This window comes from Tupaia chinensis, unplaced genomic scaffold, assembly GCF_000334495.1.
Source record: "Tupaia chinensis unplaced genomic scaffold, TupChi_1.0 Scaffold000489_1, whole genome shotgun sequence".
Lineage (NCBI taxonomy): Eukaryota > Metazoa > Chordata > Mammalia > Scandentia > Tupaiidae > Tupaia > Tupaia belangeri.
Window position 1 is genome coordinate 6,077,446 of NW_006160001.1, and position 14,067 is coordinate 6,091,512.

The 14,067-nt window shown below is 39.4% G+C and overlaps 1 protein-coding gene across 1 annotated transcript in view; it reads left to right on the forward strand.

The window, feature by feature from the left end:
- SLC45A2 (solute carrier family 45 member 2) overlaps window positions 1–14,067 on the forward strand; it is a 37,308-nt gene that overhangs the window by 423 nt on the left and 22,818 nt on the right. Inside the window, exons 2-3 of the mRNA XM_006156353.1 lie at window positions 1–127; window positions 2,222–2,398. The exon at window positions 1–127 is cut by the window's left edge and continues 10 nt beyond it. Of these exons, the coding sequence (XP_006156415.1) occupies window positions 1–127; window positions 2,222–2,398 (304 nt within the window). The remainder of the gene's footprint in view (window positions 128–2,221; window positions 2,399–14,067) is intronic.

Here is a 14,067-nt window from a genome sequence, read left to right on the forward strand (position 1 = left end):
GTGGTGGGATCAGCCAGTGATCACTGCCGGTCCAGGTGGGGTCGCCGGAGACCTTACATCCTTACCCTGGGCATCTTGATGCTTGTGGGCATGGCTCTGTACCTCAATGGGGATGCTGTCATAACAGGTAAGTGGACTGCACGAGGTAGGCAGGCAGGGAAGAATATCCTACAGTGCAATGCTGCAATTCTCTCCGAGAGAATAAGAATTGTTTGACACTTAGTAGTAGTTGGTTGGATTTGATGATCTCTCCTAGGTCACAATGACTCACATTCTATGGTTGGGGAGTCTTTGCTTTCTGAAACATCAGCATGGATTGTCTTCTATGTTGTAAGGATTTTAAAATAGGATTAAAATTTAAAATCTATTTTAGTGAATGAAGTATTTTTTATATATTTATCAATTGAATTTCTTTCTGAGTCCATTAGGCCCTATGTAACACTTTGTCAAACTGATCAACTGCCAAATGGCTCCATAAATATTTACAAAAAATCATTTGTGTGTCTAAATAAGAATTAGTTCTGTTCATGTTTTATGAAGAGCCTTTTAATAGGTATAGAGAATCAGCCTGTCAGCTCAAGGGGACATTTTTGCATTGCAAATTCTGAACAGAAACAAACCTTATGGTAAATACTATTTCTAGCCATTCATCAGCTACCAATTAATTGGTGGTGGTACATAAAAATCATATTGACAAAGGATTGTTAAACTTCAAAATCACACAGATTTTTAGACTGTTAACTCTCTGGAGGGACAATTATGAAGCAGGATAATCAGTGATCATTTGTATATATGTATTTGCAAAAAGGTATACACACACAAATATTTCTGTAAGAATTAACTGAAAACCAGTAAGAATAGTTGCCCCTAGGGAGGGGTACAAAAGGACTAGAGGTGAGAGTGGAGGGGAGATCATTTTTCACTTATTTTTAGTCTGTAATTTTTAAAAGATGTACAATTGCATGTTGTTCTTAAGTTTTTTAAAAAAATAAACTGAAGCCAAGGAAAACCACAATAAGAGATCAGATGAACGAATGCTAGCATAGTCATAGAATGACTTATTTAGCTGTTAAAAATTGGGAGAAAGCTCTTCATGAACTGAAATGAAAAAATGTGAAGAAAGTAGGCTTTGAAGAGCCTTTTAATAAGTATAGAGAATCAGCCTGTCAGCTCAATCTGCATGTCCTCTACAATCCCATGCCTCCATGCACTCAAAAGTGTGACCCTCTGACCTGCAAAACTAGCATCTACAGAAGCTCTTAGGCATGCAGATTCCCAGGCTCCACTCAGATCTATTGAATAAGAATCTTGGGAGATGGGCCAGCAGTCTGTGTTTTAGTAAGCCATCCAAGTGATGGATAGAAACACAAAAGTTTGAGAAGCATTGCATTTGAGTACAATTACACTCTGCACCAATAAAGTGCAAGAAGTGGTATCTCGAAAGATAAGCATTATTGGGATTGAGATTTGAAACATTTCCCTCATCTTTTTCTATTTGTTTACAATAAGTATGGACACTTTTATATTTGAAGAGAAAATTCACATTCCAGAACATTTGCCATTATTTATTTATTTATTATATACATTCGATGACATTGTTTAGCTTATGAAGTGAACATTTCAATATGTGAACATTTCTCCCCAGTCCAGTTGATCAAAATATCTTCAGTAGATTACACCACACCTCGCCATCCCGACAATGTTATGCCTCTGTATCCCTCCTTAAAAGTGTATGAGGGAACTTCAAAGGGTTCATGGAAAATATGTATTATGAAAACTATGCATAGATTTAAAAAATCTACTGCACCAAAAAGAACTCATACTTTAATTCCAGTTTTCCATACTTTTTTTTTGTGGTATCTTGGTACAATTCAGTGCTGTTTAGTATTTTCACAAGGTTGTGCAACCAACCAACTCTCTAACTGTAGAACATTTCATTGTTCCCAAAAGAAACCCATTAGCCATTAACAGTCCTCTTCATTTCCTTCTATGCACCAGCCCTGGGCAACCACTAATTTACTTTCTGTCTCTAGAGATTTATCTTGTTTGGACATTCACTTGCATAGTTTCTAAAACCTGAAAAAATTATGAAACTATTTTAATTTGTAAATCAAGATGAAATAAAAGCAAAGGGAGATGATGACAGGGAGTTTCCGTGGAACTGCAAATGCAGATCACTCTACTGCAGGATTTAGAAGATGGGTGTTTCCTTCTCTTTTAGCGCTGATTGTTAACCCAAGGAGGAAGCCGATATGGGCCGTAAGCATCACCATGGTAGGTGTGGTTCTCTTTGATTTTGCTGCTGACTTTATTGATGGACCCATCAAAGCCTACTTGTTTGATGTCTGCTCTCATCAGGACAAGGAGAAAGGTCTCCACTACCATGCCCTCCTTACAGGTAGGGAATATTCCAGAAAAATCTCTCCTTCAGCCTTCCAGACAGGAAGGCTCTTCTGCTGAAGCCATCCTGTGTCTCTGTGGATGTACTTTTGTGAATGAATGGATCAGTTGATGAGATACTACCATCACGTGGGCACTGTCTCCTAGTGCATTTCTCTAAAAGTCAGCTTGTGACTAGGGCTGCAAAGGAAGTTTCCATAAGACCTTTCTTAAGGGTGCTTTGTGGAGACATTTATAACTAAAAAGAAGTCTTGTACATTTTACTCTTGTTTTAGAGCAGCAAATCTCAAACATCAGTAATGTAGTGTTGCAAATTCAGTGTCCTGTGCTCCTTCTGTATTTATTCTGACTCAGTAGATTGAGGATGGGTTCCAGAATTGTCTTTTTTATTTTTTAAGGACTCAGATGATTTTGTTGGATGATACCCTAAAAATCACTTTGAAAAACTAAAATAGAGACCCCTTCAACACAAGCAGGAGGGTGCTACTGTACAAGGCTGGGACCACATAGGAGGTCTGGATTTAGATCCTGGACCAAGTTGAACAAGCCAGGCGAGGTGGCGTGTACCTATCGTCCTAGCTAACTGGGATGCGGGAGCCAAGGATTATGAGAGTCAGTCAAAAAATGCTCCCCTCTCTCCTCTCTTTCTCTCTCTCTCTCTGATAAACAAAAATAAACAAAAAATGGAAACAAACCAAGCAAACATAAACCCCCACATCTTAGAGACTTCTTGGTTATATAGAGTCAGTATTTCCTAAACTTCCTGGCTTAAAAAAGTCCATGTCAGGAAGAAAATGGGAAGCTCTTTTTTTTTCTTGGGGCTCTTGTAGGCCTCCCTTGGTTACTGTCAGGTCATTTGTGCGATGCTGTGCAGAACACCAGTTAGCGCTGTGCTCAGCTGGAGGGTTATACATAAGGCATTAGGGAAAATTTCTATATCTAGGAGGGGACAGTATCAGCCCATCTGATTTGATTGTCTTCATAAGCCAGCCAGTGTATTTATTTAGTGTCTTGATGTACTAGAGGTCTTCAAAAAAGTGCACGGAAGATGTGTGTTTCGAAAAAAATTTTGCATGAATTTAAAAATATTTTTGGGCCAAACTAACCTCATACTTTAGTTCTATTTTCCATGAACTTTTTGAAGTCCTCTCATATTCTGTCTCCTTTCCTGGCCAGGCAGGTTCATGAGAAGTAGAATCTGGAATTTTGTTCACAGTTTATATATCCAGAGCCATAAATACTGCCTGCACATGGAAGTCATTGGGTCAGTATTTGTCTTTTTAGCCAACACTTCAATGCTGAAAATGTAGTAGGTACTCAGTGAATATTGAAATATTTATAGAATATTTTATATCTACTAATAACACTGCCTTAGGTATTTTTGATTATGTTATCGGGATTTTCACAATGGCCATATGGATGGAGGTGGTATGATTCCCATGTTTCAGATGTGAAAGCTGAGTCTTAGAAATAGTGGTATGCTGGGGGTGGCAGGTGGTGTGGAGGTTAAGGGTGCTAGACTCCCACGTGGCCAACTGCAGTTCAAGTCCTGGACCTGGTAGCTTGCCTTCTCACTTCCCCTTTCTCTCTCTCTCCTTCTCTCTTGCTCTTTCTCTCTGATCAAATTTAAATAAATTAATAAATAAATAAAGTTAAGTAAAATAATTCTTAAAAAAATAGTAGTATGCAAGAGCTGCCTCATGTTAGCTCGTGAGAATCATCTGTTAAGTTTTTAGGCATTTAAATGTGCCATCGACATTATGTTGATGACTTGAAAGCAGCCACCATAGGAGTGTTGAAACTACAGAAATCAACAAAGTTTCAGATCATTTTTTTCCTGGACAGTCAGTGGTTAAATATTTAACTGAAACCCACTGCTTGAGGTAGGCAGAGCAGGGTTTAACTGATTAGGTAGCTTGCCCATGGTTTATGGTAGAAGGTCCCAGAATAGATATTCAGACTTCATTCTCCTAACTTGAATCACACAATTCTATTTTATCATAATTTTCTGAAAATTACTTAGAATGAGGTCCAGGGAGACATTCTGGCTTTTGAATTTGACACACCAAGAGTTTATTGTTCTAAAAAACACTGAGAAATGTGACCACTGCTTGTCAGCTATGACAGTATTAGGCCTGGCCAAGTGACCACTATTCTGACTCAGTAGATTGAGGATGGGTTCCAGAATTGTCTTTTTTATTTTTTAAGGACTCAGATGATTTTGTTGGATGATACCCTAAAAATCACTTTGAAAAACTAAAATAGAGACCCCTTCAACACAAGCAGGAGGGTGCTACTGTACAAGGCTGGGACCACATAGGAGGTCTGGATTTAGATCCTGGACCAAGTTGAACAAGCCAGGCGAGGTGGCGTGTACCTATCGTCCTAGCTAACTGGGATGCGGGAGCCAAGGATTATGAGAGTCAGTCAAAAAATGCTCCCCTCTCTCCTCTCTTTCTCTCTCTCTCTCTGATAAACAAAAATAAACAAAAAATGGAAACAAACCAAGCAAACATAAACCCCCACATCTTAGAGACTTCTTGGTTATATAGAGTCAGTATTTCCTAAACTTCCTGGCTTAAAAAAGTCCATGTCAGGAAGAAAATGGGAAGCTCTTTTTTTTTCTTGGGGCTCTTGTAGGCCTCCCTTGGTTACTGTCAGGTCATTTGTGCGATGCTGTGCAGAACACCAGTTAGCGCTGTGCTCAGCTGGAGGGTTATACATAAGGCATTAGGGAAAATTTCTATATCTAGGAGGGGACAGTATCAGCCCATCTGATTTGATTGTCTTCATAAGCCAGCCAGTGTATTTATTTAGTGTCTTGATGTACTAGAGGTCTTCAAAAAAGTGCACGGAAGATGTGTGTTTCGAAAAAAATTTTGCATGAATTTAAAAATATTTTTGGGCCAAACTAACCTCATACTTTAGTTCTATTTTCCATGAACTTTTTGAAGTCCTCTCATATTCTGTCTCCTTTCCTGGCCAGGCAGGTTCATGAGAAGTAGAATCTGGAATTTTGTTCACAGTTTATATATCCAGAGCCATAAATACTGCCTGCACATGGAAGTCATTGGGTCAGTATTTGTCTTTTTAGCCAACACTTCAATGCTGAAAATGTAGTAGGTACTCAGTGAATATTGAAATATTTATAGAATATTTTATATCTACTAATAACACTGCCTTAGGTATTTTTGATTATGTTATCGGGATTTTCACAATGGCCATATGGATGGAGGTGGTATGATTCCCATGTTTCAGATGTGAAAGCTGAGTCTTAGAAATAGTGGTATGCTGGGGGTGGCAGGTGGTGTGGAGGTTAAGGGTGCTAGACTCCCACGTGGCCAACTGCAGTTCAAGTCCTGGACCTGGTAGCTTGCCTTCTCACTTCCCCTTTCTCTCTCTCTCCTTCTCTCTTGCTCTTTCTCTCTGATCAAATTTAAATAAATTAATAAATAAATAAAGTTAAGTAAAATAATTCTTAAAAAAATAGTAGTATGCAAGAGCTGGCTCATGTTAGCTCGTGAGAATCATCTGTTAAGTTTTTAGGCATTTAAATGTGCCATCGACATTATGTTGATGACTTGAAAGCAGCCACCATAGGAGTGTTGAAACTACAGAAATCAACAAAGTTTCAGATCATTTTTTTCCTGGACAGTCAGTGGTTAAATATTTAACTGAAACCCACTGCTTGAGGTAGGCAGAGCAGGGTTTAACTGATTAGGTAGCTTGCCCATGGTTTATGGTAGAAGGTCCCAGAATAGATATTCAGACTTCATTCTCCTAACTTGAATCACACAATTCTATTTTATCATAATTTTCTGAAAATTACTTAGAATGAGGTCCAGGGAGACATTCTGGCTTTTGAATTTGACACACCAAGAGTTTATTGTTCTAAAAAACACTGAGAAATGTGACCACTGCTTGTCAGCTATGACAGTATTAGGCCTGGCCAAGTGACCACTGCCTTGTTGCTTCTCATATTAGAAAATAAAACTGTGTATTTTAGAAACCTTTTCAAAGCCAACATATGATAGTATTTTTAGGAGCTTATGACAATATATCCATTTTGAGATTTTTTGGTTGTTATTAGCATATGGTGTAGTGTCAGCAAACAAACATAATTACCATATTTTCTTGGTTTCGTCTCTCACTGTGTCTTGTCTGAGCTTTAGTACTTATCTATGAACACTTTCCGTATAATTTGTTCCTAATTTAACCAACTGATAGCTTCCTGAAAATCAACTATGATCAGTGGTTCCCTATTTGCCTCCTGGATAAAGAACACATTTCATGACAGGTTCAAAGACAAGTCTGTTCTCCTCTTACTCTTCAAGGTTTACATCCCATTATTCTCTTCACATTCCTCTGCTTTGCACGATTTCTCAACATCATCCCAGGGACAGAGGCCAGGTCTGTTCGATTCACTGCATCTTTTGCTTCTCTAGGTTGGTCTGGGTCATCATCGATGTTCAAAATGATACTAATGGGACAGAAGAAGGAGCTTGCCCTTTCTTTTTAATGGGATAGAAGAAGGAGCTTGCCCTTTCTTTTCCAGGTTCTGAGTCTGTCGAAATGTAAAGATCCTTTCCCCCTTTTTGCCTGTGGAGATCAAAGATGTTTGGAAATGTTCACCTGTTTCCTAGGGATAAAGAATCTCACTCTCTTCTAAATAGCAGGGTTAGTTCATTTTTAACTTAGTCAGGGCCTCCATCCACACAACAATTAAAGCACAAAGGTTTATTGAGTGAGTGAACATGAAGGTATTGGCGAGTAATTCCACCGAGATGAGATTGCAGTTCACCTCACACACATCCTGAACGTTGCCCTCCTGTTGAGACCTGTGCAGCCTGCTGGGTTACTGTATCAGAATGCCACCGACTGGTTGGCTTACACAACAAGCATTTCTTTTCCCCCAGTTCTGAAGGCTAGAAATCGAAGGTGGAGGTACTGGCAGGGCTTCTGAGGACACTCTTCCTGGCTTGCAGAGGGCCACCTTCTCACTGTGTCTTCACATGGTCTTTCCTCTGTGTGCGTGCCCCAGCCCTCCTTGCTTCTTCCTCTTATAAAGACACCAGTCTTATAGCATTAGGGCCCCACCATTAGGCATTATTTAACCTCAATTGTCTCCTTAAAGATCCTATCTACAAATACAGTCACATGGAGGGTTAGGGTATAACGTATATATTTTGGGCATGCAGTTTAGTCTATAACAGGTCCTTTCACTTTACCCTGGTTAGCCCTGAACACAGAGCCTGAAGTCTGGGAAAGATGGGATGTGGAGGGAGCATACCCACTTTTCTCTCTCTTTCATTTCACTCAGTTCCTTTCCTTTTCTCATTTATCATACTGGAGATATTCTAGAACTTTCAAATAATCAGCAAAAGCACAAAAGACTTTTTGTATTTATAGAATAGTTAGTTAAAGACTCTTGAATATCAAGTCCCACTGTTTTGACTCTCAAGTTCTCCTGCATAATGCTCCTTTTGAGGTCTTCTAAAGCCCTCCCAGCTCTTGTCCTTGGTGGGAGGGGCACTTAGTAGGCAGAGGAAATTTGACCAATATCCTGAGGAAACCATTTTACTACCTCCCAGCTTTGTTCAGTCCCAAAGAGCTATTTTGTTAGATAGATCTCTGCTTGTTTCTTATTGGGCATAATTAGCTCACGTGAGCTTCCAGTAGCCTAAGAAGGGTGTAAAAGTGAGAGGTTTTGGTGGGAGAGTGGTGAGTGCATATGCCTCCCCAAACCAAATACGGGTTCTGTTAGCAAGGGAGGTGAAATTATTATCTAATAGGCAAAAACTGGTAGCTGCCATATAAAATACAGACAAAATTATTAACCTAATAAAAACGATTAAAGGCAAAAACTACTACAAGAAAACGGTAGTCAGAGCTTTAAGAGTCCCATACATTATTAAGAGATAATTACATTTTAAAGTTATATACCTATTCATAGGTTTACCTGTTCTGCACATTTATTCACACGCTCACTTGTAATTTATGGTACATTTATTTATCTCTCCTATGAGATCTGTTGACTCCCTCATGAGGGTTCATCTGCAAATTCTCCGTGGCTTCTACTCATTGCCTTACTGATTACAGACACGTATAAATGTTAGTTGTGTAACAGGACACGCTCAGGTTCATAAATTCTGCCTGTATTTCATGTGATTTTTACATGGCACATCGCCTCCATCAGGTAAATATGCTCATTTAATTCTTTTCTTCATCTCATGACCAATACTGAGCTTGCCTTACCAACTGTTGCAGTCTTTGGTTATACGGGAACCACTGAGGGTGTATGGATGGCTTAAAGCAAGTTCTTTTCCCTACTAGAAAAACAACTTAAAACATCTTCATCGGCTATGACAGTTCAGTAGAATCTCACCTCTTAAGGTTTAGATTCTAAAGTTTCTGACTATGATAACAGCAGTCTATGTTATTCATAAACATCTCTCAGATCACTTATGAAATATAATGTCTTGTTTTGTGTATACAAGCCTATATACTAGGCTAGCCCTGTAACTCAGTGATTAAAGGGAACCAGATCCCACATGGGCATCTGCGGTTGAAATCCCAGACTGGTGGTGACTTGAAAAACGTGCTGGACCTATGTGTGTGTGCATACCTAAAATTCTGTCAGACGGAGAAATGGAGGAAAAAGGATTGTGGCATGACTATATCCTATGGGGTAGGGCTTTTTCTTTCTTTCTCCTTCTCTTGCAAGTGCATATGCTCTTTTTTTAATTATTAAAAACAAACACACAAACAAAAACCTGCATACATATAAATCTGCAAATTCATCTCCCCTTTAAATATTTACTCCCAGGCATGGGCTCAATTAATGGAATAACAGAATCACCTGTGCTATTTAAATGCTATTCTTATCTTAAAGCAAGTTCTTTTCCCTACTAGAAAAACAACTTAAAACATCTTCATCGGCTATGACAGTTCAGTAGAATCTCACCTCTTAAGGTTTAGATTCTAAAGTTTCTGACTATGATAACAGCAGTCTATGTTATTCATAAACATCTCTCAGATCACTTATGAAATATAATGTCTTGTTTTGTGTATACAAGCCTATATACTAGGCTAGCCCTGTAACTCAGTGATTAAAGGGAACCAGATCCCACATGGGCATCTGCGGTTGAAATCCCAGACTGGTGGTGACTTGAAAAACGTGCTGGACCTATGTGTGTGTGCATACCTAAAATTCTGTCAGACGGAGAAATGGAGGAAAAAGGATTGTGGCATGACTATATCCTATGGGGTAGGGCTTTTTCTTTCTTTCTCCTTCTCTTGCAAGTGCATATGCTCTTTTTTTAATTATTAAAAACAAACACACAAACAAAAACCTGCATACATATAAATCTGCAAATTCATCTCCCCTTTAAATATTTACTCCCAGGCATGGGCTCAATTAATGGAATAACAGAATCACCTGTGCTATTTAAATGCTATTCTTATGTTCCTCTCTCTCTCTCTCTTTTTGTCAAAGTGTGAATAATTGGATTCTGGTGAGTAAAACATAGATATGTGACCCCACTACAGCATCTGTGCTTGGAATGGGAGACCATATTAAAAGCTGGAGTTACACACAGTGCATTACTGTTATCTTGCCTGGTCTTTGCATGCATGCCAACGTCCTGAATTTGCATGAACTTGGCAAAGAGATGATTACAACATTCTTCTTGAAACATGCATTTTCTGACAAAGGCATGTTCAGTGTCAGGGCTCATTTTGATTTTCAACAAAATATCACCATCCGGGGAATCCAATCATCCTAGCAAATTGAAATTATTTGAAACAAATAAAAAATAATTTCTAAAGAGTTACTAAAGCTGTAGTTCCAGCCAACAATTCAAAATGCTTTGCAAATAAGTGTCAGAGGGTTCATTGCCAAAATAAGTCCCAGCATATTTCAGACTTTTTTTAAAATGAAATTCTTAACCCAATTCTTAACCCAACACTCTACCCTATCTTCATCCCTGGTGTATATGGTAGACATGATGAGTTGGAGGGATCTACTCCACATCCCATGGACCCAGTGCTGCTGAGTGTATCTGAGACTGTGGAACCCAGTGAGAAAATAGGCCTGTGCTCACTGATAGAAACTTCCTCCTTTGTGCCCAAAGTTTCCAAACGAGTGTATTTCTATGAAATCAAAACCAAGAGCTCTCTGTCCTTGGCAGGGGGCTCTATGTGTTGGCAGGAGGCTGAGATAAGGCATTATGGGAAAGGCCAGCCCCATCTAAATATTGGCTCTTCCTGTTAACTGAGCAGCTTCAAATTTCTGATCTTTTCCTCACAGGCTTGTATAGCTCTGTTAGTTATTACTAATGATCACAGGTACAGAGTGAGGAACCATCTGAAAGGGTAAGACACAACATTTTATATTACCTGGTTTCCTCTATCCCCTCCAGGCCTGCAAAAGTTTTATTTATACGAGTCAATGAGGAACGTGCCCCATCTACATCTTTGGGAAAAACAATGAGCACCTTGTTGGGCTCAGCCTGGTTTAACTCTTCTGTTATTTTTAATACTTCAAAGTATACACAAAAATGCTAGCATGTAACAAGTGCTCTGATTAATAAATAATTGAGAACTAGGAAAAGAATCTTCAAAACGAAGTTGAGATGTGGGCCCTTTTGACCAAATCTTGTACACAGACGAAAGGAGACAGGTTTCCTGTTTGAGACTCTTTGAACCTTTCTCATTCATGAGGAACTGCTGAATGAATATGGGTTTGCTTCATCAACTGGGTTCCTTTTGAGGTTTCTGCCCATGGTGAGCTTTCACATCTCTTCATTTGAGCAGCTTGGGAAGGATGTGGCCAGGGCAGGAAGCAAGAACATGGGAATTTCAAAGCATGTGGGTGACAAAAGTGACCTAGGATAAAACAGTTGATATCTTCAAACTACCATTTCTTTTCCATTCAAATGTGACCAACACAACTCTTAAACAATCTGAAAGGCAATTTAGAGAGGGTGTGTCTGGGAGGGTTTTTCTTTTACTCTCTTCTCTACCAGAAAGTTCTTTCTCCAGATACCCATTGGCCCATTTGTTGCAATCTCTGGTCACATAGCCCTCACTCATAGATATACTCACTTTTACCTGACACTGTGCTATTCGTTTACTTACATATTGTTTATTGTCTGCCTCTTCAACCAACACAAGCTCCAGGGGCAGGAACATGGTCCTTCCTGTCCATTGCTCGATCACCAGCGCTTCAAATAGTGCCTGGAACCTGGAAGGAACTCAAGACATATTTCTGAAATGAATGTTCTATTTTAACCTCCTCATTTTACCAGTGATTAAACCATGTTACTGGGAAGTAAAGTAACTAATCCAAGGTTAATGGTAGACCAAAGGCACCAACCAACCAACCAATTGGCCAAAGAAAGATTTGGTTCATTTCTTAGTCTGGATTTCTTTTGAAGGTGAGCACCAGAGAAGGTGTATATAGTGTATTTGGAAATTGATTCCAGAAAATAAGGAAGGAAATGGTAGAATGGTACAGGCCAACCAAAAAGCATTACTGAATTGATTTTTGCTCTAATGGGCTGCCCTCCATCCCACCACGACCCTCTGAGGTATGAAGTGCATCTCAGAACTCTTCATCTGGGGCAGAAGGAAGGGAAAATTAATCTATTGCCCTGTCTTTGTGATCGAAGGTGGCACCATGGTTGTGTGAGCACTGAACCTACAACTTTGTGTGTGTTTCCTTGAATAAAGTGTTGTTCCGATGCATCTGAACAATACTGGCCAAAGCTAGCTTAGAACTACTCACTGTAGCAGCAGTTGGAGAAAAGGAGAGAACAGTGAGAAGATTTTTCAGTGGCTCAGAAAGGCTGTGTAATTGAGTTTGCAACTTCAGGTTTTAAAGATTTTTTTACTCTAGTATTGTGCTCCATGCTTCTTGATCACCACTAGGGGGAGTTCAAACATTTTGCAAAGTACTTCATTCAACTGAGTGCAATTTACTATTTCAACTCAGACCTAAAAATATTGGTTCTATAAACTTAAAGAAAACTCAAGGTAGCCACAAATGGCTCCAGAATCAGGCCAGTTAATGATTTGACTACATAGTCATTTCTAATCCATAAGCAGGCACTTTAGAACAGTGCCTGGCACATAGGAAGTAAGCCCATCTATCTCCACCCACGACAAGGTCATTTCTTCTTAGAGGTTTTTGTGCCTCCTTGGTGTCTGACTAGGAAATGAGGAACTGGTCCCTTCTGCTCTTTGATTTCCCCAAACCATATGGGGAGGTTCCCTACCTCCTACCTTTCAACACCAGCTAGGTACAGAGAGGAGGAAACGGGATAACCACTGCCTCAGGGATTCAGCAATAGGGGTGCACACATCATGAATGCACTGCTTACCCAGGGAAGCCTTGTTCTTTATGCACATTTTACTATTTATTTACTTATTATTATTCATATATTCAATTGCTATACATCATTTAGACTGTAAAGAAACTTTACCCGGCATGGTATATACCTCAGTCCAGCCCAGTTGAGAATACTATACACATCCTTATCAACAGATAATTAACCATAGCTGTGTCCCACAAGTGTCTTACCTCTCTATTTTACCCCCCAAATTTCCTTTCCTATGCTCTTCCCCTCCCACACTCTTCTTCCACTTTGTCTCTAGAGTCCATAACAATTTTTAATGCTTTTATGTCCTCCAGTCTTTCAGTCTCTACCATAGAGTGTGGGAAGTCGGTATATGTTAAATGCAGACATACAATGTCTCTCTTTCATAGCCTGATTTGCTTCACTCAGCAACAAATCTTCCATATTTGTCCACTTTCTATCAAATTCCAGGACCTTGTTTTTTTTTTTTTTTTTTTTTTTTATAGCTGAATAGTATTCCATGGAGTATATGTGCCACACTTTTTCAATCCATTCATCTGTTTGTGGATATTTAGGTTGGTTCCATGTCTTAGCAATTGTGAATAATGCTGCAATGAATATAGTTATACTGAATCTGCTATGTCTATACCTTTGGAACCTAATAGTTTTGAAACTCAGGTGCAAGGAAATACATTCTTATTTGTCTGCGTTCTACTGTCACACCATTTTTTCTAAACAATGGGGCATCTTGGCCCAGCTTAAATATGAAAGAAGGGCCCAAAGAATGAAAGAAATACGAAGATTGGAAGTAGGTGGATGGGCCAGCAGATGGCATAGCAATTATGTCACTGTACTCCCACGTGACTAATTGTGGTTCCAGTCCTGCACCCAGCAGCTTGAAAATCATGCCAGGCACAAGTGTGTGCCCAAGATCTCAGGAGGGGAAGGGATTGTGGCATGGCCATTCCCTTTGGGGTGATTTCTCACTTTCCTTCTCATTTCTGTGTCCCTCTCTCTGGTGAGTGCATGTGCTCTAAGGCAAAAAGGCAAAAACATCTAAAAAAAAAAAAGAAGTAGGTAGATGGGAGCAATGGACAATATTTCAAACATACTACCTCACCATCTTGAAGGAGAAAAGTTACTTTGTAAATCTAAAACCACAACAGCTCAGCTTGTGTCTTCCTCTGTCCAGAGCACATCATCGCTTTGATTCATTTCCCTTGTATTCTCAGCCTCCAAGAAGACAGAGGTCCTGTCTGTCTTGTTCTATGCAATGCAGTATCCCAAGTGTCCAGCATAGTTCCTGCTG